General features: G+C 44.2%; 2 protein-coding genes across 2 annotated transcripts in view; both read left to right on the forward strand.

The window, feature by feature from the left end:
- LOC137536779 (gastrula zinc finger protein XlCGF7.1-like) overlaps positions 1-1,344 on the forward strand; it is a 32,506-nt gene extending 31,162 nt beyond the window's left edge. The window contains exon 3 of the mRNA XM_068258982.1: positions 599-1,344. Within this exon, the coding sequence (XP_068115083.1) occupies positions 599-1,344 (746 nt within the window). The remainder of the gene's footprint in view (positions 1-598) is intronic.
- Positions 1,345-10,018: 8,674 nt separating this feature from the next.
- LOC137536246 (zinc finger protein 271-like) lies at positions 10,019-11,651 on the forward strand (the record flags this gene model as incomplete). The annotated part of the gene is made up of 1 exon (XM_068258370.1): positions 10,019-11,651. A coding segment is annotated over one exon (1,221 nt), but the record flags the coding sequence as incomplete, so codon positions are not given.
- Between the last annotated feature and the right edge of the window lie 13,776 nt (positions 11,652-25,427).

The raw sequence follows: 25,427 nt of genomic DNA on the forward strand, positions 1-25,427 counted from the left end.
GGAGATGAAGGATCACGCTGTTTGCTACAGCGGTGATCGTTCATCCGCGTGGGGGGTCGTAAGGCAGCCGACAGTGCTGGGGGTGCGCTCTGAAGTGCACCTGTTCCTGCACAAAAGGGCTGCAAGAAGGTCAGTATATCTACGTGGCTGTGGCTTGGACGGTGCCACAGCTGACATAGATATACTGTAGTGGTGGGGAAAGTGGTTAAAGTCCTAACTAGTCTATTTTAACTAATTCTTATATGTCACTCATTTCCTTTTGAACAATACTAATTGCCTATTATTGTCTGAATCACGCACCTGAAACAAGCATGTGGCAAATGCAGTCAAACTTAAGTCAAACATCTGATCTGCATGCTTTTTCTGGGTCTACCTCTAAAAGTATTAGAGGTAGAGGAGCAGCAGGACAGCCAGGCAATGTGCATTGTTTAAAAGGAAATAAATATGGTAGCCTCCGTCTCCCTCTCAGGTCAGATGTCCTTTAAGACCATCACATATTTCAGTGTGTCATAGGGTTGTCTCTTTTTGTTATTTTAGAATTGTTCAAATATTACCAATGTACCCATTCCTATTACTACACATTTTATATTCTCGGCAGATGGACGATACATCCGCAGTAACACTGGTGAGCATCCTGGTGACTCCCCAAGTAGTGACAGTGGTGGTGACACAAGAGAAGAGGATGACACATCCAGTGACGGTGAGACAACAGAAGAGGATGGAACATCCAGTGATGGTGACACAACAGAAGAGGATGAAACATCTAGTTCTTCAAATGTAAACTCCACAACACCATCAACCTCATTATCATGTTCTGTGTGTGGGAAAAGCTTTGCATCAAAACCCATCCTCTACAGACACCAAGCATGGCACTTCCGTGATGATAACTGGATTACATGTTTTACATGTTGGAGAAGTTTTGCGCTGGAATCTGAATGTGTCCTTCATGTGAGGAAGCACATACAGGAAAAGCCATTTTCATGCTCTGAATGTGGGAAATGTTTTCCCAACAGGAGCAATTTAAATCATCATCAGAAAATTCACACCAGAGGGAAAAACCCTTTTTCATGTTCTGAATGTGGGGAATGTTTTGACAGCAGGCGCATTTTAAAACAACATCAGAAAATTCACCCCAGAGAGACAGGACCATTTTCATGCTCTAAATGTGGGAGATGTTTTGCCTACGAGAGTGATTTTAATCAACATCAGAAAGTTCATACAGAAAAGAAGCCACTTTCATGTTCCATTTGTGATAAGCGTTTTTCTAGAAGAAGTCATCTTGTTATACATGTAGCAGTAGGGTATTGTACCGTGTTAGCCATCAGTAAAAGCAAGAAGTTTTAAATCAGGATGATACCATTTATTGGCTAACTACAAATGAATAAGAATAAACAAGCTTTCGGCCTTGCAGCCTTCGTCAGGTTTATGTCCTGTTAGTTTGCAAGCTGGTGGTACAGACAGCTTATATACATGCAACATCAAAAGGAAAAACAGATATTTTTTTCAAGCATAAATACATCATTAAGATGCCTTAATACAAACAGACCATCTAAATGGGGTAAGATAAGGATCCTTGTTTACTTTATTGCTCACAGACCTGGTATTAGGATTGACCCAGAGGTATCGTAAATTCTTAGTTCACAAGTTCAGCTAGGGTGGCTGAGACAGTTCATATATCATCAATCACATACCAATATAGAAAGTTGTTGTCCTTATTCAGACCCTTCTGCACAGCTTTGAAACAATTTATAAATTTTGTTTCTGCTATTAATCGGTCATTTGACGTTTTGAAGCCGCCCTTCAGGGCAGTGACACGAAGATCATCCATGCTGTGTCCGTTGGACCGAAAGTGTGTAGCAACTGGGAGTCCAGATTTGGTATCATTAATAGTGTGCCTGTGTCCATTCATACGTTTGCGCAGAGTTTGTCCAGTTTCTCCCACGTACATAACATTGGGGCATTTAGCACACATGATCAGATATACCAGATTGGTGGACCCACAAGAAAATTTACCTTGTATTCTGTACTCCTGTTGTGAACCTGGTATCGTTACCCTGTCAGTGGAGTAAATGTGTCTGCAGGTCCCACATATTTTTTGTCGGCAGGGTGATGTTCCGTTTTGTTGAGGCCTATTCAAAGAGCTCCTGACAATCATCTGTTTTAGATTGTGTGGTTGCCGATATGACAAGAGTGGAGGTTTAGGGAATATCGTTCTCAGTCTGTGATCCTTGTGTAAAATGGGATGAAGTTCCTTAGCAATCCTCCTTAAGATTTCCAGGTGTGGGTTGTAGGTGACAACCAAAGGGACACGTTCCTCTTTCTGGTTTTGCTTATATTTCAGGAGTTCAGTCCTGGGGATGTTGCTGGCTTTCCTGATTTGGGCCTCAGCCATGGGAGGACTGTAACCTTGTTTAATGAAAGTGTTCTTAAGGTGATCCAGGTGCTTGTCTCTGTCCATCCTGTCAGAACAAATCCGGTTGTACCTTATAGCTTGGCTGTAAATTATAGAGTTCTTAATGTGCTTGGGATGAAAACTGTCATATCTTAGGTATGTGGGACGGTCTGTAGGTTTGCGATACACAGAGGTTTGTATGTTGTTACCCCTGATGTATATGGTGGTGTCCAGAAAGTTAATCTCTGTGTGAGAGTAGGTAAGTTTCAATTTGATTGTAGGATGGAAGGCATTGAAGTTCCTGTGGAACTGGAGAAGATCATCCTCACTTGCGGACCAGATGATTAAAATATCATCAATGAAGCGGAAGTAGGCCAAGGGTTTTATGCCACATGCATTGAGGTATTCCTCTTCGATTTTGGCCATGAATAGATTTGCATACTGTGGAGCGAATCGCGAACCCATTGCCACGCCCATCTGCTGTAAATAGAGGTCCTGTCCAAAAGTGAAATAATTATGAGTGAGAATGAATTTGATCAGTCCAGTAATAGGCTTTACAGGTATGCCCTGACCCTGAAGATATTTACGGCAGGCCGCAATACCATCATCATGGGGAATGTTCGTGTACAGGGACTCCACGTCCATCGTGGCCAGTATGGTTCCCTCAGGTACTGGGCCGATGGCTGACAGTTTGTTCAGGAGGTGGGTGGTATCCTGTAAGTAGCTGGGTCTTTTACAGACAAGAGGTTTCAAAATGTTTTCCAGCCACCCTGAGATGTTCTCTGTAAGAGTTCCGCTCCCTGAGATTATGGGCCTGCCAGGGTTTCCCTCTTTGTGGATCTTGGGAAGCATGTAAAAGCAGGCTGTTCTAGGCTCTTCAGGGATAAGGGTCCTTACATGTAGTCTGATGTTTGCAGGCAATCTGTTAACCATCCTATTAAGTGCCATCCTGTAGCCTTTTGTGGGGTCCCCCTGTAATTTGGCATAGTGAGCGGTGTTGGATAATTGTCTTTGTGCCTCCTGGATGTAGTCACTGGTGTTCATTATGACTATGGCACCACCTTTATCCGCTGGTTTAATAATAATGTCCTTATTCTCCTTAAGGGATCTGATGGCCTGTCGCTCCTGTGGTGTTACGTTCTGAGCCAGTGTCTTTCTTTTACTCAGGATCCTGTCAGAGATTCTGCGTCTGAATTTGTTTATGTATTTATCCAGGGCCGGGTTTTTTCCTTCTTTGGGGGTCCATCTTTTTTTCTTTTTTTTCTTTTTAGATCTGGTGCGTTTTGGTCCATTATCCATTGTATCACAGGCTTCCTTATCATGGTAGTGTTCCTTGAGTCGCAGCTTTCTGAAAAATTCCTCCATATCTCCACAGAGTGCAATCCTGTCTATGGGTCTCGCAGGGCAGAATGACAGGCCTTTGGAGAGTACTGACATTTCAGCTTCAGTAGCCTGATAAGAGGAAAGATTCATTACACCTGTGGGTTGCTCTTTTTCTGCTGCTTGTGCATCCAGGCGTCCACTCTTAATTCTAAGTCTCTGAAGTTTTTTCTTTTTGTTGTTAATTAGGAATCTCTGTAGTTTCACATAGAAGGTTTGTAGTTTATTCCATGTATATCCAGTGTGGTCATCATTCAGAGACAGTTTCAGGCTCTGTATCTCATCCTTTGTAATCCTCTTACGGTTATAGCAGACTCTTAAAAGGTTATTCCGTATTCTCTCCGAGCTCCTCCTGCAGATTTCTTCTGCAAACCTGCTATTGTATGTATGCAGGGTGGGATTCTGTATCCTTAGTCCTTGAGGTATAAGTTTTTCCTTTTTGCATGTAGTCAAGAAAAAGATGTCGCTGTCCAGTTGTGCAAGTTTCTTCAGGTCTTTCTTTAGTTCCAGGAAAGTGCGGTACATTGCGGTATCTTCAAGCATAGTAGTAGCAGTAGGGTATTGTACCGTGTTAGCCATCAGTAAAAGCAAGAAGTTTTAAATCAGGATGATACCATTTATTGGCTAACTACAAATGAATAAGAATAAACAAGCTTTCGGCCTTGCAGCCTTCGTCAGGTTTATGTCCTGTTAGTTTGCAAGCTGGTGGTACAGACAGCTTATATACATGCAACATCAAAAGGAAAAACAGATATTTTTTTCAAGCATAAATACATCATTAAGATGCCTTAATACAAACAGACCATCTAAATGGGGTAAGATAAGGATCCTTGTTTACTTTATTGCTCACAGACCTGGTATTAGGATTGACCCAGAGGTATCGTAAATTCTTAGTTCACAAGTTCAGCTAGGGTGGCTGAGACAGTTCATATATCATCAATCACATACCAATATAGAAAGTTGTTGTCCTTATTCAGACCCTTCTGCACAGCTTTGAAACAATTTATAAATTTTGTTTCTGCTATTAATCGGTCATTTGACGTTTTGAAGCCGCCCTTCAGGGCAGTGACACGAAGATCATCCATGCTGTGTCCGTTGGACCGAAAGTGTGTAGCAACTGGGAGTCCAGATTTGGTATCATTAATAGTGTGCCTGTGTCCATTCATACGTTTGCGCAGAGTTTGTCCAGTTTCTCCCACGTACATAACATTGGGGCATTTAGCACACATGATCAGATATACCAGATTGGTGGACCCACAAGAAAATTTACCTTGTATTCTGTACTCCTGTTGTGAACCTGGTATCGTTACCCTGTCAGTGGAGTAAATGTGTCTGCAGGTCCCACATATTTTTTGTCGGCAGGGTGATGTTCCGTTTTGTTGAGGCCTATTCAAAGAGCTCCTGACAATCATCTGTTTTAGATTGTGTGGTTGCCGATATGACAAGAGTGGAGGTTTAGGGAATATCGTTCTCAGTCTGTGATCCTTGTGTAAAATGGGATGAAGTTCCTTAGCAATCCTCCTTAAGATTTCCAGGTGTGGGTTGTAGGTGACAACCAAAGGGACACGTTCCTCTTTCTGGTTTTGCTTATATTTCAGGAGTTCAGTCCTGGGGATGTTGCTGGCTTTCCTGATTTGGGCCTCAGCCATGGGAGGACTGTAACCTTGTTTAATGAAAGTGTTCTTAAGGTGATCCAGGTGCTTGTCTCTGTCCATCCTGTCAGAACAAATCCGGTTGTACCTTATAGCTTGGCTGTAAATTATAGAGTTCTTAATGTGATTATAGAGTTCTTTGATGATATTTTAATCATCTGGTCCGCAAGTGAGGATGATCTTCTCCAGTTCCACAGGAACTTCAATGCCTTCCATCCTACAATCAAATTGAAACTTACCTACTCTCACACAGAGATTAACTTTCTGGACACCACCATATACATCAGGGGTAACAACATACAAACCTCTGTGTATCGCAAACCTACAGACCGTCCCACATACCTAAGATATGACAGTTTTCATCCCAAGCACATTAAGAACTCTATAATTTACAGCCAAGCTATAAGGTACAACCGGATTTGTTCTGACAGGATGGACAGAGACAAGCACCTGGATCACCTTAAGAACACTTTCATTAAACAAGGTTACAGTCCTCCCATGGCTGAGGCCCAAATCAGGAAAGCCAGCAACATCCCCAGGACTGAACTCCTGAAATATAAGCAAAACCAGAAAGAGGAACGTGTCCCTTTGGTTGTCACCTACAACCCACACCTGGAAATCTTAAGGAGGATTGCTAAGGAACTTCATCCCATTTTACACAAGGATCACAGACTGAGAACGATATTCCCTAAACCTCCACTCTTGTCATATCGGCAACCACACAATCTAAAACAGATGATTGTCAGGAGCTCTTTGAATAGGCCTCAACAAAACGGAACATCACCCTGCCGACAAAAAATATGTGGGACCTGCAGACACATTTACTCCACTGACAGGGTAACGATACCAGGTTCACAACAGGAGTACAGAATACAAGGTAAATTTTCTTGTGGGTCCACCAATCTGGTATATCTGATCATGTGTGCTAAATGCCCCAATGTTATGTACGTGGGAGAAACTGGACAAACTCTGCGCAAACGTATGAATGGACACAGGCACACTATTAATGATACCAAATCTGGACTCCCAGTTGCTACACACTTTCGGTCCAACGGACACAGCATGGATGATCTTCGTGTCACTGCCCTGAAGGGCGGCTTCAAAACGTCAAATGACCGATTAATAGCAGAAACAAAATTTATAAATTGTTTCAAAGCTGTGCAGAAGGGTCTGAATAAGGACAACAACTTTCTATATTGGTATGTGATTGATGATATATGAACTGTCTCAGCCACCCTAGCTGAACTTGTGAACTAAGAATTTACGATACCTCTGGGTCAATCCTAATACCAGGTCTGTGAGCAATAAAGTAAACAAGGATCCTTATCTTACCCCATTTAGATGGTCTGTTTGTATTAAGGCATCTTAATGATGTATTTATGCTTGAAAAAAATATCTGTTTTTCCTTTTGATGTTGCATGTATATAAGCTGTCTGTACCACCAGCTTGCAAACTAACAGGACATAAACCTGACGAAGGCTGCAAGGCCGAAAGCTTGTTTATTCTTATTCATTTGTAGTTAGCCAATAAATGGTATCATCCTGATTTAAAACTTCTTGCTTTTACTGATGGCTAACACGGTACAATACCCTACTGCTACTACTATGCTTGAAGATACCGCAATGTACCGCACTTTCCTGGAACTAAAGAAAGACCTGAAGAAACTTGCACAACTGGACAGCGACATCTTTTTCTTGACTACATGCAAAAAGGAAAAACTTATACCTCAAGGACTAAGGATACAGAATCCCACCCTGCATACATACAATAGCAGGTTTGCAGAAGAAATCTGCAGGAGGAGCTCGGAGAGAATACGGAATAACCTTTTAAGAGTCTGCTATAACCGTAAGAGGATTACAAAGGATGAGATACAGAGCCTGAAACTGTCTCTGAATGATGACCACACTGGATATACATGGAATAAACTACAAACCTTCTATGTGAAACTACAGAGATTCCTAATTAACAACAAAAAGAAAAAACTTCAGAGACTTAGAATTAAGAGTGGACGCCTGGATGCACAAGCAGCAGAAAAAGAGCAACCCACAGGTGTAATGAATCTTTCCTCTTATCAGGCTACTGAAGCTGAAATGTCAGTACTCTCCAAAGGCCTGTCATTCTGCCCTGCGAGACCCATAGACAGGATTGCACTCTGTGGAGATATGGAGGAATTTTTCAGAAAGCTGCGACTCAAGGAACACTACCATGATAAGGAAGCCTGTGATACAATGGATAATGGACCAAAACGCACCAGATCTAAAAAGAAAAAAAAGAAAAAAAGATGGACCCCCAAAGAAGGAAAAAACCCGGCCCTGGATAAATACATAAACAAATTCAGACGCAGAATCTCTGACAGGATCCTGAGTAAAAGAAAGACACTGGCTCAGAACGTAACACCACAGGAGCGACAGGCCATCAGATCCCTTAAGGAGAATAAGGACATTATTATTAAACCAGCGGATAAAGGTGGTGCCATAGTCATAATGAACACCAGTGACTACATCCAGGAGGCACAAAGACAATTATCCAACACCGCTCACTATGCCAAATTACAGGGGGACCCCACAAAAGGCTACAGGATGGCACTTAATAGGATGGTTAACAGATTGCCTGCAAACATCAGACTACATGTAAGGACCCTTATCCCTGAAGAGCCTAGAACAGCCTGCTTTTACATGCTTCCCAAGATCCACAAAGAGGGAAACCCTGGCAGGCCCATAATCTCAGGGAGCGGAACTCTTACAGAGAACATCTCAGGGTGGCTGGAAAACATTTTGAAACCTCTTGTCTGTAAAAGACCCAGCTACTTACAGGATACCACCCACCTCCTGAACAAACTGTCAGCCATCGGCCCAGTACCTGAGGGAACCATACTGGCCACGATGGACGTGGAGTCCCTGTACACGAACATTCCCCATGATGATGGTATTGCGGCCTGCCGTAAATATCTTCAGGGTCAGGGCATACCTGTAAAGCCTATTACTGGACTGATCAAATTCATTCTCACTCATAATTATTGCACTTTTGGACAGGACCTCTATTTACAGCAGATGGGCGTGGCAATGGGTTCGCGATTCGCTCCACAGTATGCAAATCTATTCATGGCCAAAATCGAAGAGGAATACCTCAATGCATGTGGCATAAAACCCTTGGCCTACTTCCGCTTCATTGATGATATTTTAATCATCTGGTCCGCAAGTGAGGATGATCTTCTCCAGTTCCACAGGAACTTCAATGCCTTCCATCCTACAATCAAATTGAAACTTACCTACTCTCACACAGAGATTAACTTTCTGGACACCACCATATACATCAGGGGTAACAACATACAAACCTCTGTGTATCGCAAACCTACAGACCGTCCCACATACCTAAGATATGACAGTTTTCATCCCAAGCACATTAAGAACTCTATAATTTACAGCCAAGCTATAAGGTACAACCGGATTTGTTCTGACAGGATGGACAGAGACAAGCACCTGGATCACCTTAAGAACACTTTCATTAAACAAGGTTACAGTCCTCCCATGGCTGAGGCCCAAATCAGGAAAGCCAGCAACATCCCCAGGACTGAACTCCTGAAATATAAGCAAAACCAGAAAGAGGAACGTGTCCCTTTGGTTGTCACCTACAACCCACACCTGGAAATCTTAAGGAGGATTGCTAAGGAACTTCATCCCATTTTACACAAGGATCACAGACTGAGAACGATATTCCCTAAACCTCCACTCTTGTCATATCGGCAACCACACAATCTAAAACAGATGATTGTCAGGAGCTCTTTGAATAGGCCTCAACAAAACGGAACATCACCCTGCCGACAAAAAATATGTGGGACCTGCAGACACATTTACTCCACTGACAGGGTAACGATACCAGGTTCACAACAGGAGTACAGAATACAAGGTAAATTTTCTTGTGGGTCCACCAATCTGGTATATCTGATCATGTGTGCTAAATGCCCCAATGTTATGTACGTGGGAGAAACTGGACAAACTCTGCGCAAACGTATGAATGGACACAGGCACACTATTAATGATACCAAATCTGGACTCCCAGTTGCTACACACTTTCGGTCCAACGGACACAGCATGGATGATCTTCGTGTCACTGCCCTGAAGGGCGGCTTCAAAACGTCAAATGACCGATTAATAGCAGAAACAAAATTTATAAATTGTTTCAAAGCTGTGCAGAAGGGTCTGAATAAGGACAACAACTTTCTATATTGGTATGTGATTGATGATATATGAACTGTCTCAGCCACCCTAGCTGAACTTGTGAACTAAGAATTTACGATACCTCTGGGTCAATCCTAATACCAGGTCTGTGAGCAATAAAGTAAACAAGGATCCTTATCTTACCCCATTTAGATGGTCTGTTTGTATTAAGGCATCTTAATGATGTATTTATGCTTGAAAAAAATATCTGTTTTTCCTTTTGATGTTGCATGTATATAAGCTGTCTGTACCACCAGCTTGCAAACTAACAGGACATAAACCTGACGAAGGCTGCAAGGCCGAAAGCTTGTTTATTCTTATTCATTTGTAGTTAGCCAATAAATGGTATCATCCTGATTTAAAACTTCTTGCTTGTTATACATGAAAGAGTGCACACCGGGGAGAAGCCATTTTCATGCTCCAGTTGTGATAAGCGGTTTCCTACAAAAGCACATCTTGTTTCACATGAAAGAGTGCACACCGGGGAGAAGCCATATTCATGTTCTGAATGTGGGAAATGCTTCGCCCAAAAGAGCTCTCTAAATACCCATCAGCGTCTTCACTCAGGGGTGAAGCCATTTTCATGTTCCAGTTGTGATCAGCGTTTTCCTACAAGAACACATCTTGTTAAACATGAAAGAGTGCACACCACAGAGAAGCCATTTTCATGTTTTGAATGTGGGAAATGTTTTGCCAACGAGAGCTATTTTAATCAACATCAGAAAGTTCATACAGGAAAGAAGCCTTTTTCATGTTCCATTTGTGATAAGCGGTTTTCTACAAGAAGTCATATTGTTATACATGAAAGAGTGCACACCGGGGAGAAGCCATTTTCATGCTCCAGTTGTGATAAGTGTTTTCCTACAAAAGCACATCTTGTTTCACATGAAAGAGTGCACACCGGGGAGAAGCCTTATTCATGTTCTGAATGTGGGAAATGCTTTGCCCAGAAGAGCTCTCGAAATACCCATTGGCGTGTTCACGGAGGGATGAAGCGATATTCATGTTCTGAATGTGGGAGATGTTTTGCCTACGAGAGTGATTTTATTCAACATCAGGAAGTTCATACAGAAAAGAAGCCACTTTCATGTTCCATTTGTGATAAGCGGTTTTCTAGAAGAAATCATCTTGTTATACATGAGAGAGTTCACACCGGGGAGAAGCCATTTTCATGCTCCAGTTGTGACAAGCGTTTTCCTACAAAAGCACGTCTTGTTTTACATGAAAGAGTGCACACCAGGGAGAAGCCATATTCATGTTCTGAATGTGGGAGATGCTTTGCCCGGAAGAGCGGTCTAAATACCCATCGGTGTGTTCCTGGAGGGATTAAGCAATATTCATGTTCTGAATGTTGGAGATGTTTTGCCTACGAGAGCGATTTTAAAAAACATCAGAAAGTTCATACAAAAAAGAACCCTTTTTCATGTTCCACTTGTGATAAGCGTTTTTCTAGAAGAAGTCATCTTGTTACACATGAAAGAGTGCACACCGGGGAGAAGCCATTTTCATGTTCTGAATGTGGGAAATGCTTTGCCCGGAAGAGCACTCTAAATAACCATCAGCGTGTTCACACAGGGATAAAGCCGATAAAGCCATAGTAATGCTTTGAATGTGGAACGCGTTTCATCAGAGAAAGTTACCTTGTCAAGCATAAAGAGGATCATATCAAGGCAAAGCAATGTTGGTGGCAGCAAATGTTTTGGTCACTGAAGGCCATCTTACTGCACATCAGTAAAATCATATTGAGGAAAAGCCATGCTGGTTACATGGGGTGAAAGAAAGACATGTTACTCGGCTTCAACAACGGAAAACACGTGTCCAGAAATCCCAGATGATGTAGAGGAAGACATAAATTCTTCTAAATTATTGTCTAACTTGCTTTAACCTCCTGAGCGGTATGCCTGACACTGTGTTGGGCATTCTGCTTAGGATGTTTTAGAAGGCACAGGTGTCCGCCAGTATGTTTTCTAGTACTATGTAGTCGGCAAAAGGCTAGCTAGTATAGGTGCCCCCTCGATCCAGCCGCTCTTACTCACCAAGCCTCGTTCCAGCGATAGCAGCAGCCTCTCTGCCCAGCTCCAGTATTCCCTGGTATGAGGCGGATCAAAACTGCTCAGTGCAGATCCTCCCCATAGAGAGTACCGGAGCTGTGTGGGGAGGCTGTGGCGATCGATGGACAGAGGCTTGGGGAGTAAGAGCAGCTGGATAGGGGGGTGGCAGGCACCTATACTAGCTAGCCTATTGCTGCCTACATGGTACTGGAGTCCATACACCTAGAAAACTTATTCTGGGAAACACCTGTGCCTTGCTCACCTATACTGGGGACACCTGTACCTACCTAGCCTATGCTGGGGACACCTGTACCTACCTAGCCTATACTGGGGGACACCTGTACCTACCAAGCCTATGCAGGGGGATACCTGTACCTACCTAGCCTATGCTGGGGGACACCTGTACCTACCTTGCCTATGCTGGGGGACACCTGTACCTACCTAGCCTATGCTGGGGGACACCTGTACCTGCCTCACCTATGCTGGGGGACACCTGTACCTACCAAGCCTATCCTGGGGGACACCTGTACCTACCAAGCCTATGCTGGAGGGCACCTGTACCTACCTAGCCTATCCCGGGGGACACCTGTACCTACCTAGCCTATACTGGGGCACCTAGACCCACCTGCCTACAATAATTTGCTGGGGTATTCCGAAGACAAATGGGCACCGCATGGTGGACGACATAGGACAGGTAACGTATAAATGCACACATGGGGGTACATTTATACACTGGGGGGCAGCACCAAGGCAACGAATGTGGCCAATTCCCAAGCAATGTCAAGTTGAAATCGAGCGGAAATCGGCCTGTGGAGTATGGGCAGCCGACAGATCTCTCTCTAATCCGATTCAATCAGAGAGAGATTTGTCTCTTGGTCCAATCTTCCCATAATCTCTAGATGTATGGCCACCTTTACATTCCTGTTGGTGCAGGCTGAGCAGCTGCAGCTTGGAAGTATAAATAATCCGAGATTTTGGGGATAATTTTGAAATTCAGTTTAGATTTTGTGTTTCAAGCTTTTATTAAACTCAAATGTATACTAGACCCTTGCTTGACAGATTTAGGTAAATTACAGGAAAAAAAGGTTATGAAAATTAATTGGATCACTTTTTGCATGGAAATCCAGCAGAAACTGAACCCCAGGGAGGTAAAAGTGTACCCGAGCCAAAGCTCAGGAACAAAATCAGATACTTACTGTAAGAAAGGGAAGCCTCAGGATCCTATTGAAGCTTCCCACTCTATTCTGCTGTCCCCCGTTGCTGAGCACGGCCCCCCGGAAGATTAGCGGCATCATACTGATGTGTGATGCATGTGCCCACCCACTTTCCACTATAGCCGGATACAGAATACCGAAGGGGCAAAAAAAAAAGTTTAGTATAACATGTTCTATTATATCATATTTACTATACCAGGCGTTACTCTCATATGCTTATAATGGGGCTTGGCTGGGACCTGGACACTTAGTTATATCAAAGGTTACTATGAGATTATTCTGTTGTTTTTTGTTTTCTCAGGTAACCTAAAGTGAGAGGGATATGTAAGCTTCCATATTTATTTTTCTGTAGCAATACCAGATGCCTGACTTTCCTGCTGATCTTGTCAGATTTTTGTCAAACACCTGCTTGGCGTGCTTGTTCTGGGTCTATGCCTAAAACGATTAGAGGCAGGGGATTGGGTGGACAGCCAAGCAGTGTGTATTGCATTCCTCCCAACTTTTGAGTTCAGAAAGAGGGACATTTAAGATTTCATTAAAAATATGTTGCTTGATAATTCAAACCACACCGTTCCTATCTATCCTGGTTCATTTTCCTTCATATTAACATTTGAAAATAAGAAAGATATCAATTTAAAGGATGGGATACAATTTTAGAGTCGATTACACACATTTTCAGTAGAAAAATACATATATTTACACAGGTCTGTACATCAGTCCTGAAAGAGGGACGAATTAGGGAGAAAGAGGGACACAGGGATTTGGTTCCCAAAGAGGGACTGTCCCTCCAAAAGAGCTGTGTATTGTTTAAAAGGAAATAAATATGGCAGCCACCATATCCCTCTCACTTCAGGTGTCCTTGAAATGTCAAATAAAGAGAACCTGAAGTGAGAGGGATGTGGTTGGTGCCAGAATTATTTCCTTTAAAACAGTACTAGTTGCCTGGCGATCCTGCTGGTCTCTGGCATCAGTAGTGTCTGAATCACACACCTGAAACAAGTATGTGGCTAATGCAGTCTGGACATTCGATCAGCATGTTTAATAAGGGTCTATGGCTAAAAGTATTAGAAGCAGAGGATCAGAAGGTCAGCCAGGCCACTTGCATTGTTTACAAGTGGATGTAAGATGTCAGCCTGCATTTACCTCTCACGATTTATCATGGGAAAGGGGGTATGAATTCAATTCTTGGTTACAGTTTCTCTTTAAGATCCAACTCCATCAGATTTTAACCTCCTTAGCGGTAACCCCGTGACCCGGGGTAAGCCGCCGGAGGGTGCCGCTCAGGCCCTGCTGGGCCGATAGACATAATTTTTTTTCAAACATGCAGCTAGCACTTTGCTAGCTGTGTGTTTGGTCTGATCGCCGCCGTCGATGCGCCGCTACCCGCCGCGGATACAGGGCCCCCGCATACCCCTTGCGCAGCCTGGCCAATCGCCGCCAGGCTGCGCTATGGGGCGGATAGGGACTCCCTGTGACGTTGATGACGTCACTCCGTTCGTTGCCATGGCGACGGGGCAAGCCCTCAAGGAAATCCCGTTCAGAACAGGATTTCCTTATGGGCAAGCGGCGCCGGCGGCGATCGGAATATACGGGGGGATGCCGCAGGGAGGGGGGAAGCATGTAGCTAGCGCAGGTGAAAAAAACCCTCCCGCGGCTGCACGGGATTAAACCGCCAGGGGGGTTAAAGTATGGAATACACATCTGTTGTTAATGCCGTATAGTTTCACTTATTAGGCTGTGACTTCCCCAGTGTCTCAACTGTTTCACAGGCCAAACATCCAGATCTCTGACACTAATAAGTAACTGCGGCTGAATTTACTACAATGGCATCAGACTCACTTCAGGTTCCATTTAAAGTGAAACAAAAAGCCAATGAACAGGCTAAGCCATTTCTACTAGAGTAGCAAACTCCTTCAACTCCACTGAAGTGACCACTACTTGAGCAGAGCAGCTCCCACTGTGTAGCATCTTACAGGGTGGACGAATAGAGCATGGCGACATATTAGCAGTCCTTCTCAATATACTTCAGCGCTGATGGGCTTCAATACTTCAAATCCACCACCACACCCTTCAAAGTGCAGGCTTACCAAGCAGATGGAAGACCCAGATTATAAGGTCTAGACGTTTATGGTAACCAGCCAGCGATCACTGCTTCTCCACCATACATAATACGATTCTTTCTTCATAATCCGTCACAGTTATCCTCTGGCGGTGGTAATATCTTTTTAAGAAAGGGTGAGGCGCTGCTCCTACTGCAAAATTGCTGCTTCCAGTGTCAACTAGAATATTCAGCTGTCCCTGCACGGCTGGCTCCCCTCCAACAGAGCGATCCAGAGGATAATTGTGACGGATTATGAAGAAAGAATCGTATTATGTATGGTGGAGAAGCAGTGATCGCTGGCTGGTTACCATAAACATTTAGACCTTATAATCTGGGTCTTCCATCTGCTTGGTAAGCCTGCACTTTGAAGGGTGTGGTGGTGGATTTGAAGTATTGAAGCCCATCAGCGCTGAAGTATATTGAGAAGGATTTGTTGAGGAAGTCTATCTGAGGACTTTTTCCTTCTGGCGGCTTTTTGGAGTGCTATAAGTCCTTGGCGCAGATATATTTATGTATATTTGTTGGACATATTAGCAGTGATGGCCATTAACTGTCCTGGCTGCCACCTCCCTGGGCCCTAATATCTCTACACACCATAGGACTGTTGATGTTACAGAGGGAGGCTCTGTAAACACAGCAACAAACAGGCCAAGCAGCAATATAAAGGTGGCATCTAGAGATAGTGACAAAGTTCTCCAGAATGGCTTCAGAGGATTGATTACATATATGAAATGGAGGAATTGAGACCCACTAAAATGGATGATTGATAAATTTGTCATCACCTGGTTGCAATGGGATGAATTTAAGAGTGAAAAGGAATACAAATATAATATGGAGGAAGGTTGATTTAAAGGGACTCAGAGCTGAAACATTAAAAATATTTTATACATACCTGGGGCTTCCTCCAGCCACATCCACTCCGATGGCTTCCACGCCGCCGTCCTCCTCTGCCCGCAGCTTCAAGAACCGGGTCCCGTCACCGACGTCAGTCGTGGCCAGCTACACAGGAGAAGTGCGCCCTCTTTGTAGCTCTCCAGAGGCTGCTGGAGAGATTTGCAAACAGCGCAGAGGAGGACGGCGGCGTGGGAGCGATCGGAGTGGATGGGGCTGGATGGAGGAAGCTCCAGGTATGTATAAAATCTTTTTAATGTTTCAGCTCTGATAGACTTTAAACATTCAAGATATTATAAGTGGTTTCAGTGAAACAGCTGGCTACTGTTAAGATATATTTAGAATCACAGTATGGTATTTGCGCCTTTTAGGCTGTATTCACAGTGGGACGTTGTTTTAATGAGACGTTAAAGTCTCAATGTGTCTGCGTTAAGAGGTAACGCACTGCAAGCAGTGAGTTACAACAACGCAACATTTTTTCTACGCGACTTTAACGTCGCACTGTGAACGGCCCATAGGATTAGCATTGCAGTGCTGTAAGCTGCGTTATAAGACTTTATAATGTGCGACCATAACGTCCCACTGTGAATGCGACCTAAAACTATATATTTTAGCAGCTGGTTTGAGGTATTGGGGTTACCCCTCCCCCCGTTCAAATTAAGTAAGGCTAATTCAGATATCAAACTGCGCTTAAATTAGGATTTCTGCTATAATTAGCTGGTGACAAGCAATTTGAATAAAATCAATATAAATAAATGAATAAATAATCAATTCAGTACATTTATTTGTGCACAAACACAATAAAAACAAATACCGTATATACTCGCATATAGGCCGAATTTTTCAGCACAAAAAATGTGCTGAAAAGTCACCCCCTCGGCCTATATGCGGGTCACTATTTGAGTATTTGTCAAAACTTTTTCTGCAGTGAGGGGTGTGCAGTGCGGACTGACCTGACTGACCCCATCAGTGGCATTCGTTACCAGCTGATCGGGCCGAAGGTGTGCGCACAGAGAGCGGCAGAGAGATCGGATGTGGGCGGTGGAGAGGAGAGCGCTTTGGTCAGATGCGGGAGTCTTGTGCGGCTGAGAGGACGTTCGGGCCATCTGCAGTAGTCTGCTTGGCGGGTGTCCGGGGAAAGCAGAGCGGCAGAGAGATCGGATGCGGGCGGTGGAGAGGAGAGCGCATTGGTTGGATGCGGGAGTCTTGTGCGGCTGAGAGGACGTTCGGGCCATCTGCAGTAGTCTGCTTGGTGGGTGTCCGGGGAAAGAAGAGCAGAGCGGCAGCATGTATAGCCGGGATCACAGCAGGAGCGCTCTTCCGTGTTCGTAATCTCGCGCTTCCTGCTGTCTCTGCATCCTGTGAGCCCATTGGCTATTACAAGCTATTACCAGCCAATGGGCACACAGGATGCAGAGACAGCAGGAAGCGCGAGATTACGAACACGGAAGAGCGCTCCTGCTGTGATCCCGGCTATACATACTGCCACTCTGCTCTCCCCGGACACCCGCCAAGCAGACTACTGCAGATGGCCCGAACGTCCTCTTAGACGCGCAAGACTCCCGCATCGACCAATGCGCTCTCCTCTCCACTGCCCGCATCCAATCTCTCTGCCGCTCTACTCTCGCCGGACACCCGCCAAGCAGACTACTGCAGATGGCCCGAACGTCCTCTCAGCCGTGCAAGACTCTGTGGTGGCAGTGAAACTCCCGCTGTGAGCCCTGGACTCCCTCTCAGCCCCGCACTCCTTCAAAGGTAATCCGCAGACCACTGAAGTTGCAAATGGCAGATCCCCTGCAGGTTTGCACACATCAAATTAGCTTTGTAGCAGAGAAAATACAGAGGGAGTGTTGGTATATACCGAGGGGGGAGGGTAATGTGTGACAGGGCTATATACAGGGGGGGTAGTGTGTGGAAGGTGGCTGTTGCACAAGCCTGTGTGCACAAAACACATTTCTTCTATCTGGATTCAGGAATGCTTTATAATCTCAAATTGATGAGAACATAGATTAGTTTTATGTTTTTTAAAAAGCACAAGTGTAAAGCTGCCAAACTGTCCAGTCCTGTCTTGTCAGTTAACACTTGGTACCAGTTTTGTGTCTGTTTCTATGGATCTTCACATAATCTCTTGGCTTCTTCTAGTGCATACAAACCTCAGGAGCTGCCGTATTTGCTACCCTCGGCTTATATGCGGGTCAGTCATTTTTTCGTGTTTTTTTAGATAAAAGTTGGGGGGTCGGCTTATATGCGGGTCGGCTTATATGTGAGTATATACAGTAGCTTAATTGTATATGGTTAGCATATGATTATCAATAATAAAATCACAAAATTATGCATATCATTTAATTAATAAGATTTTAATTGATCATCTATGGTATTGTTGGTTGACTGTAGGATACCATAGTTGATCAATTAAAATCTTATCAATTAAATTATATGCATATGCATAATTTTGTGATTTTGTTATTGATAATCATATGCTAACCATATACAATTAAGGAAATCATTTTTATTGTGTTTGTGCACAAATAAATGTACTGAATTGATTATTTATTCATTTATTTATATTGATTTTATTCAAATTTATTCAGAAATCCTAATTTAAGCGCGGTTTGATATCTGAATTAGCTGGCTACGTGTTGTTACCTGACGACTATGAGAAACTCATATGATTAGCACTGAGGGAAATCCTAGGAGGGAAATGGTCAAAATCTTGGAACTTTTGATTATATACCTGTCATTCATATGTTTCTATTTGCAGAATGACTGAAGAAAACAATATGTGGAGTAGGGTCAATATAATGTGTTTTCTGATAACATTTTCTTAAAGTTGTTCTGAGTAATGTTTTGTGTGCTATTCACATTATTTAGTATGATGCATTACTGTTAATGTTGATTTTGGCTTTCCTTAATGTAAGCTGTCATGTAGTCTGTTTTGTTTCCAATAAACATTTCTTCTGAAACTGAAAAAAAAGAGTCCTCCCATAAGTAGCTTCAGGCAGTGCATTCAGTGCCCGTCAGCTGCCCCAGCACCAAGTGGGTGCTTGCAAGCTCTTGCCACGAGCAGTGCGGAGGTGTTTGTCCTATGGATGCACATTTGAGCATGGCTGTAGAGACATGAGGCTTTTTTGCTGCTGTGTAACTGCACCATAAGTGCTGACATGCATGTGGCCATTTGGTTCCTTGAAATTACAGCTGGTAGGTGTGCACTGGCCAACAAGATGGAGGCAGAGCTGTGCAGCAAGCAAACACTCCAGCTGTCCATGCGAAATATGCCTAATACAGCTTTTTGTGTGTAACTGTCTTCACCCATCTTGCTTAACCACTTTGCATCCAAATGTTTCCCTCCTATGGACCAGAGCAGTTATGATGTTTTAGCTATGTTCCTATTTATTATGCAATAACGTTATCCCTACTTTGAACAACTAAATGATATATATCATATTTTTTTTCGACACAAACCAGACTCATTGAATGTCATTTTTTTCCCCAAAGAATAATATTGGTTTTTATGCATTTTAACCAATTATACAGTATATTAAGCCAGGAGTATATGTCCCAGTATATGAAGCCAGGGGTATATGTCCCAGTATATGTAGCTAGGGGTATATGTGCCCAGTATATGTAGTCAGGGGTATATGTGCCCAGGATATGTAGTCGGGTATATATGTGCCAGTATATGTAGTCAGGGGCAAGGCCGGATTTACCATAAGGCAATGTAGGCACGTGCCTACAGGCGCCTGATGATGAAAAGGTGGCTCACTCCTTTCCCAGAGTGCCTTCCTCCCTCCTTCCTTATGCAGATTCCTGAGAAGAGTGTTAATGAGAGGCTAATCACCCTGCTCTTGGCATTCCACTGATGAGATCTCCCTTCAGTCAGGGACAGCTTAATACTGAGGGTACCTCTGGCTACCTAATGCTAAGAGGCACCTCTAGCTACTTAATATTGAGGCTACTGCAGGCTACCTAATACTAAGGGACACCTGTAGCTACCTATGACGGGCAAGGGAAGTAAGGGAAAAAAGACAGGTGGGTCAGCCAGCACACTTGCAGTGTGATTCGGCGAGGGTTTGTAGTTTCATGGAGGGTGAAGTCTAGGGTGCCAGGACATCTGTGCCTATAGGCTCCTGTGATGTAAATCCAGGCCTGGTCAGGGGTATATGTCCCAGTATGTGTAGTCAGGGGTATATGTCCCAGTATACTGTATGTAGTCAGGGGTATATGTACCCAGTATATGTAGTCAGGGGTATATGTGCCAGTATATGTAGTCAGGGATATATGTGCCAGTATATGTAGTCAGGGGTATATGTCCCAGTATATGTAGGGTATATGTGCCAGTATATGTAGTCAGGGGTATATGTCCCAGTATATGTAGGGTATATGTGCCAGTATATGTAGCCAGGGGTAAATGTGCCCAGTATATGTAGTCAGGGGTATATGTCCCAGTATATGTAGTCAGGGGTATATGTGCCCAGTATATGTAGTCAGGGGTATATGTGCCCAGTATATGTAGTCAGGGGTATATGACCCCAGAATAGGTAGTCAGGTGTCCCCCAGCAGGAGGGGAGTAGCGCAGTGGAAGGAGAGCTGTGAGCAGCGGTGGGGAAGGGGGGCCATCTCCCCCCTCCTTCCCTCACCTTGGGGATCTCCATCCCCCGCTCTCCCCTCCAGAACTAACGTGCGGGCGGCTAGCAGCGGGCGGGACTTACCTCTTCCTCGTTCCGGCGCGAGCGCTCCACTGCCGCCAGTCTGGTCCAGACCAAAGCTCTGGTCCAGACCAAAGCAGCGGCACGCAGATCCGGAACGAGGAAGAGGTAAGTCCCGCCCGCTGCCAGCCGCCCGCACGTTAGTTCTGGAGGGGAGAGCGGGGGATGGAGATCCCCAAGGTGAGGGAAAGAGGTGGGAGATGGCCCCTTCCTCACCGCTGCTTACAGCTCTCCTTCCACTGCGCTGCTCCCCTCCACACATGCCAGGGTAGACGGCGTCCACCCTCTGAAAAAAGCAAGTGGACGTCGTCCACCCGCGTCCACGCACCACTCGACCCCTGAGTTTATCTATAACTGAACTTAATTCCCTTAGGACCCGAGGATGCATGCCATCCAGGCCAGGTGCCTTGTCTATTTTTAATGTATTTAGTCTTGCCTTCACTTCTTCCTGTGTTAAGTATTTAATAATACAATTGGAAGATTGAGACTCTTCTGCATCTGTAATTTGCAACAGTGATGTTTCCCTTGCGAAGACAGAAGCAAAGAAAGCATTTAATAACTATGCCTTACCTTGGTCATCCACCATTGAGTTCCCACCCTCATCCTTTAGGAGTCCTATACAGTCAACCTTTCTTATCTTTTCTTTTTTTGAGTTGATGTACTTGTAAAACTTCTTTGGGTTAGATTTGATATCCCTAGCGATTTGATTTTCAGCTTCAATCTTTGCCAGCCTAATTTCTTTTTTACAACTTTTATTACACTCCTTATAATTGCTTAATGCAGCCTCGGCCCCGTCCTGTTTTAGGACCTTATAGGCATTCTTTTTCCCTTTCATTTTATCTCTAACCTTTCTATTCATCCATAGAGGCCTTTTTATATTCCTAGACGTTTTGTTTCCATATGGGATATACCTACCACAATATTGATTGAGAAGAAGTTTAAAAGCTTGCCATTTCCCTTCAGTGTTCTCCCCTTGTAGTACATTATCCCAGTTCACCAAACTTAGTGCCTCCCTGAGTTGATTGAACTTTGCACTTCTAAAATTCATAGTTTTAGTGGTCCCGCTGCCCCGCGGCCTATCAGTCACCAGATCAAATGTTATCATGTTGTGATCACTATTTCCCAAATATTCTTGAACCTGAGTGCACATTTGATACACTATCTGGTCTATTTGAAATGATCAAATGAAGTAACACATTCCCCCTAGTTGGTTCTGTTACCATTTGAGTCAGGTAACTGTCCTGTAGTGATGCCAGAAATCTGCTGCTTTTGCCAGAATGGGTAGCCTCAATACTCCAGTCACTGTCTGGAAAGTTGAAGTCACCCATAACTATGACCTAATTTTTACTTGCAGATTTTTCAATCTGCTGTAGTAATTGCAGTTTTGCAGCTTCATGAATATGTGGTGGCCTGTAGCAGACCCCAATAAGCAATTGGCAACCTTTATTTCCACCATGAATATTTACCCAAACGGACTCCACATCTTCACAATCTTCATCCATCTCATTGTTTAGAACAGCTGTAAAAGAGTTCTTAATAAAGAGACAACCCCCAAGTTACATGTGTATTGTGGGGTACCCAGGCCAGTGAGTGAGGTTGGAGAGTGGAGGGGCGACAGCTAACAGCTGTCTTGCTGAAAAAGAATGCCTGCTTTCAGCTTTTGCCAGTTTGGGCAGGAAGGGCAAATACGTCATTATTGTTTTTTAATATTTATATATCACCAACATCTTCCACAGCGCTGTACAGAGTATTATTGTAAAAAAGAAAAATCAGTTTGGCACTGCAGCTCATGTATCAATAAAAAAGCTTTACTGGGACTTCCGGTTCCGGCGCCCGGATGGTGGCAGGCTGAAAGAGGAGCTCCATGTACCGATCTCCCTCCGCTAGGCTGCACAGCAGAAAAAGCACCCCCTGCACAGCCACAACATAGAGGGAGGACACCGGAGCGCTCAGGCACGGAATCCGCCGCTTATGGATCGCTATTTGCTGCGATCCGTCCCGCGCAAAGGAAAGGCTGACACGGAGCATACCAAGATGGCCGCCGCGGCCTCCCCACAGCACATGGAGCAGTCTCAGCCCCCACAAGGAGAGGACACTTCACAGCGGGCGGCAGACTGGGGGTCGGAAGACGAACTCTCCACACAGCAGTCAGGTGAGGGGGATAAACTGGCCATAGACTATAAACTATTGGCAACTGAGGTGGCCAGACAGCTAGCCCCAGAGCTGCAGGCAACTCTGGATAAGTCCATCCAGGCCATTAATAGCAATCTTCAGGCACATGCCCAGAGGCTGACGCATGCTGAATTTAGGATCCAATCCTTAGAGGATGAAGTGGCTAAAGAAAGCACAGATCATAAGAAATTGCTTGAGGAGAATAAGGCTATCAAAGACAAGTTACAGGACCTGGAAAACAGGTCACGGAGAAACAATATTAGAGTGGTGGGGGTCCCTGAAAATATAGCAGCTCCAGCTCTCTGAGAACTATGCATGACAATTCCCAAAATGCTGGGGTTCAAAAGGCCCATGAAAGTAGAACGAGCCCATAGGGTCGGGCCGCCCTGCTCTGACCAGGACACAAAGCCCCCCAGACTGGTGCTTGCTCGCTACCTAGACTTTGCTGAAAAAGCAGACCTGTTAAGAGCCTACAGGGACCTGGGACATCCGCTGGACTATCAAGGCCGAAAAGTATTCTTGTTTAATGATTACTCTGTGGAAGTGTCCAAAAAACGTCAGCTATTCAAGTCTGCATGTGAAATGTGTATAGGCATGAAATGGAAATTCGCTTTACAATATCCAGCAACGATGAGGATCACAGACGACAAAGACAAGGATCATATATTTACATCTGCTACTGAAGCTCTATCCTTTTTACGCTCAGTGTCTGATAATGCCACAAATGATTAACTTTCTCTATATTAACTTTCAAGCTTGAGGGACTGTCAGCAGGGGGTGCTGGTGTATAACTAGAGAAAGGGTTGTGCCAGAATGACACAGTACATGTTATTTTTTACCAAGGATTGCATTCTGGTATATTATGGTATTAAAGTTTGAGTTAATGCTCTAGAAAAAATATTATACAAGAAGCCTGAGATTAGTGAGAGGGGGACCGGTTTTGGAGATGGAGGAAGGTCATCCGGGAAAAAAGTGAAGTCACATTATGTGGGGTTATATGTGTTGGATAATAATTTTTGTTCGGTTTTCAAGTTGGGGAATCTACAAGGGGGGGAAAGGGGAGGGATGGGTCCTGGCTAAGCCACTCCAGATCAGACGGGTTAAATTGTCAGTGGACGCTTAGTGGTCATTAGATCCAACATTTACGTGGAAATGGCATTACGAATAACGACATGGAATGTCAAGGGACTCCGGTCCCCGGGTAAGCGATCTATTATCTTAAGACATCTGAAGAAGGTAAAAACCGATATTGCATTACTACAGGAATGCCATCTAACAAGAGACCAATTTAATTATATGCGTAAATCCTGGGTGGGACAAGTATATGGTTCGCCAGCTCAGGGGAAAAAGGCGGGGGTACTTATATTAATACATAAACAAGTACAGGGTCAGGTAATTGAGGAACAATGCGACAAAGAAGGGAGGTGGGTAAGGATTAAGCTTCGCTTAGCGGGTGAGGAGGTGTCGATCATGAGTGTATACCGGCCTAATGTTGAGGATAAGCCCTTTTTCGCAGATCTTTTGTCCAATACCCTTTCCACAGACACGTGCAAAATTATTCAAGGGGGAGACTTTAATGCTATGGCCAACTTGGGGGAAGATAGGTCCAAAAGAAGGACAGCCAGCTCTCAAACTGCAGCTAAATCTGTCCTGTTTCAGGGTTATAGCCAAACGGCTAGCCTATGCGACGGCTGGAGGTCACTACACCCAGATGGTGAGGAGTTTACTTTTTATTCATCCCCTCATGACATATGGTCAAGGCTAGACTACTTTTTACTATCCCAACGGGCCATGTCCCAGGTTCTAACCATTGATATCTTAGATTTAGTGATCTCCGACCATGCTCCAGTACAACTGACCTTCTCCCCTACGGTACCTAAGGGGACTGACATATTATGGCGGTTCCCATCCTACTTGTACGAGGATGAAGGATTTGCACACCTGCTTCAGCAATGGTGGTGGGAGTATAAGGAAGATAACCAGGCACATATAAAGGACATCTTTTTATTTTGGGAGGCAGCTAAACCCACTTTAAGGGGAAGAATTATTAGTTATGTAGCGGCCAAGCGTAAAGCAGCACATAACCAGTACATGAAATCAGAAGAATCGTTACGGGCGGCCCATAAGAATTTCCTTGATAACCCTTCTCCTGAGGCAAGAATAGAATGGCAAAGAGTTAAAAGAGACACGGAAATAAATCTTAGGACACGGGATATGTACCTAAAATCCTATTTTTACAAATTTGGTAATAAAATAGGTACATTACTTTCCCGCATGTCAAAACCCCCTTTTAACACCACAGTAATTACTTCCCTCCAATCGCCCCTAGGTCAGGTAGAACATAACCCGAAAAGCATCAACTCCATATTCCAAGAGTTCTATAAAAAATTGTATGCTGATACTACCACTAGAGGGACTAGGGACACAGTGCAGAGTTGGCTGGACAGGGTGTCTCTCCCTTCTCTTTCAGAGGAGGATCTATTGGAACTAAACTCCCCTATAATCGAAAATGAAGTCCAAAACACGATCAAGAGTCTTGCTAATGGTAGGGCGCCAGGCCCAGACGGATTATCCTCGGAATTTTTCAAACTGTTACGTCAGGACCTGGTGCCATATCTGACGACTCTTTTTAATACAATTCTGAGGGAGGG

Source organism: Hyperolius riggenbachi, chromosome 10 (assembly GCF_040937935.1).
Source record: "Hyperolius riggenbachi isolate aHypRig1 chromosome 10, aHypRig1.pri, whole genome shotgun sequence".
Lineage (NCBI taxonomy): Eukaryota > Metazoa > Chordata > Amphibia > Anura > Hyperoliidae > Hyperolius > Hyperolius riggenbachi.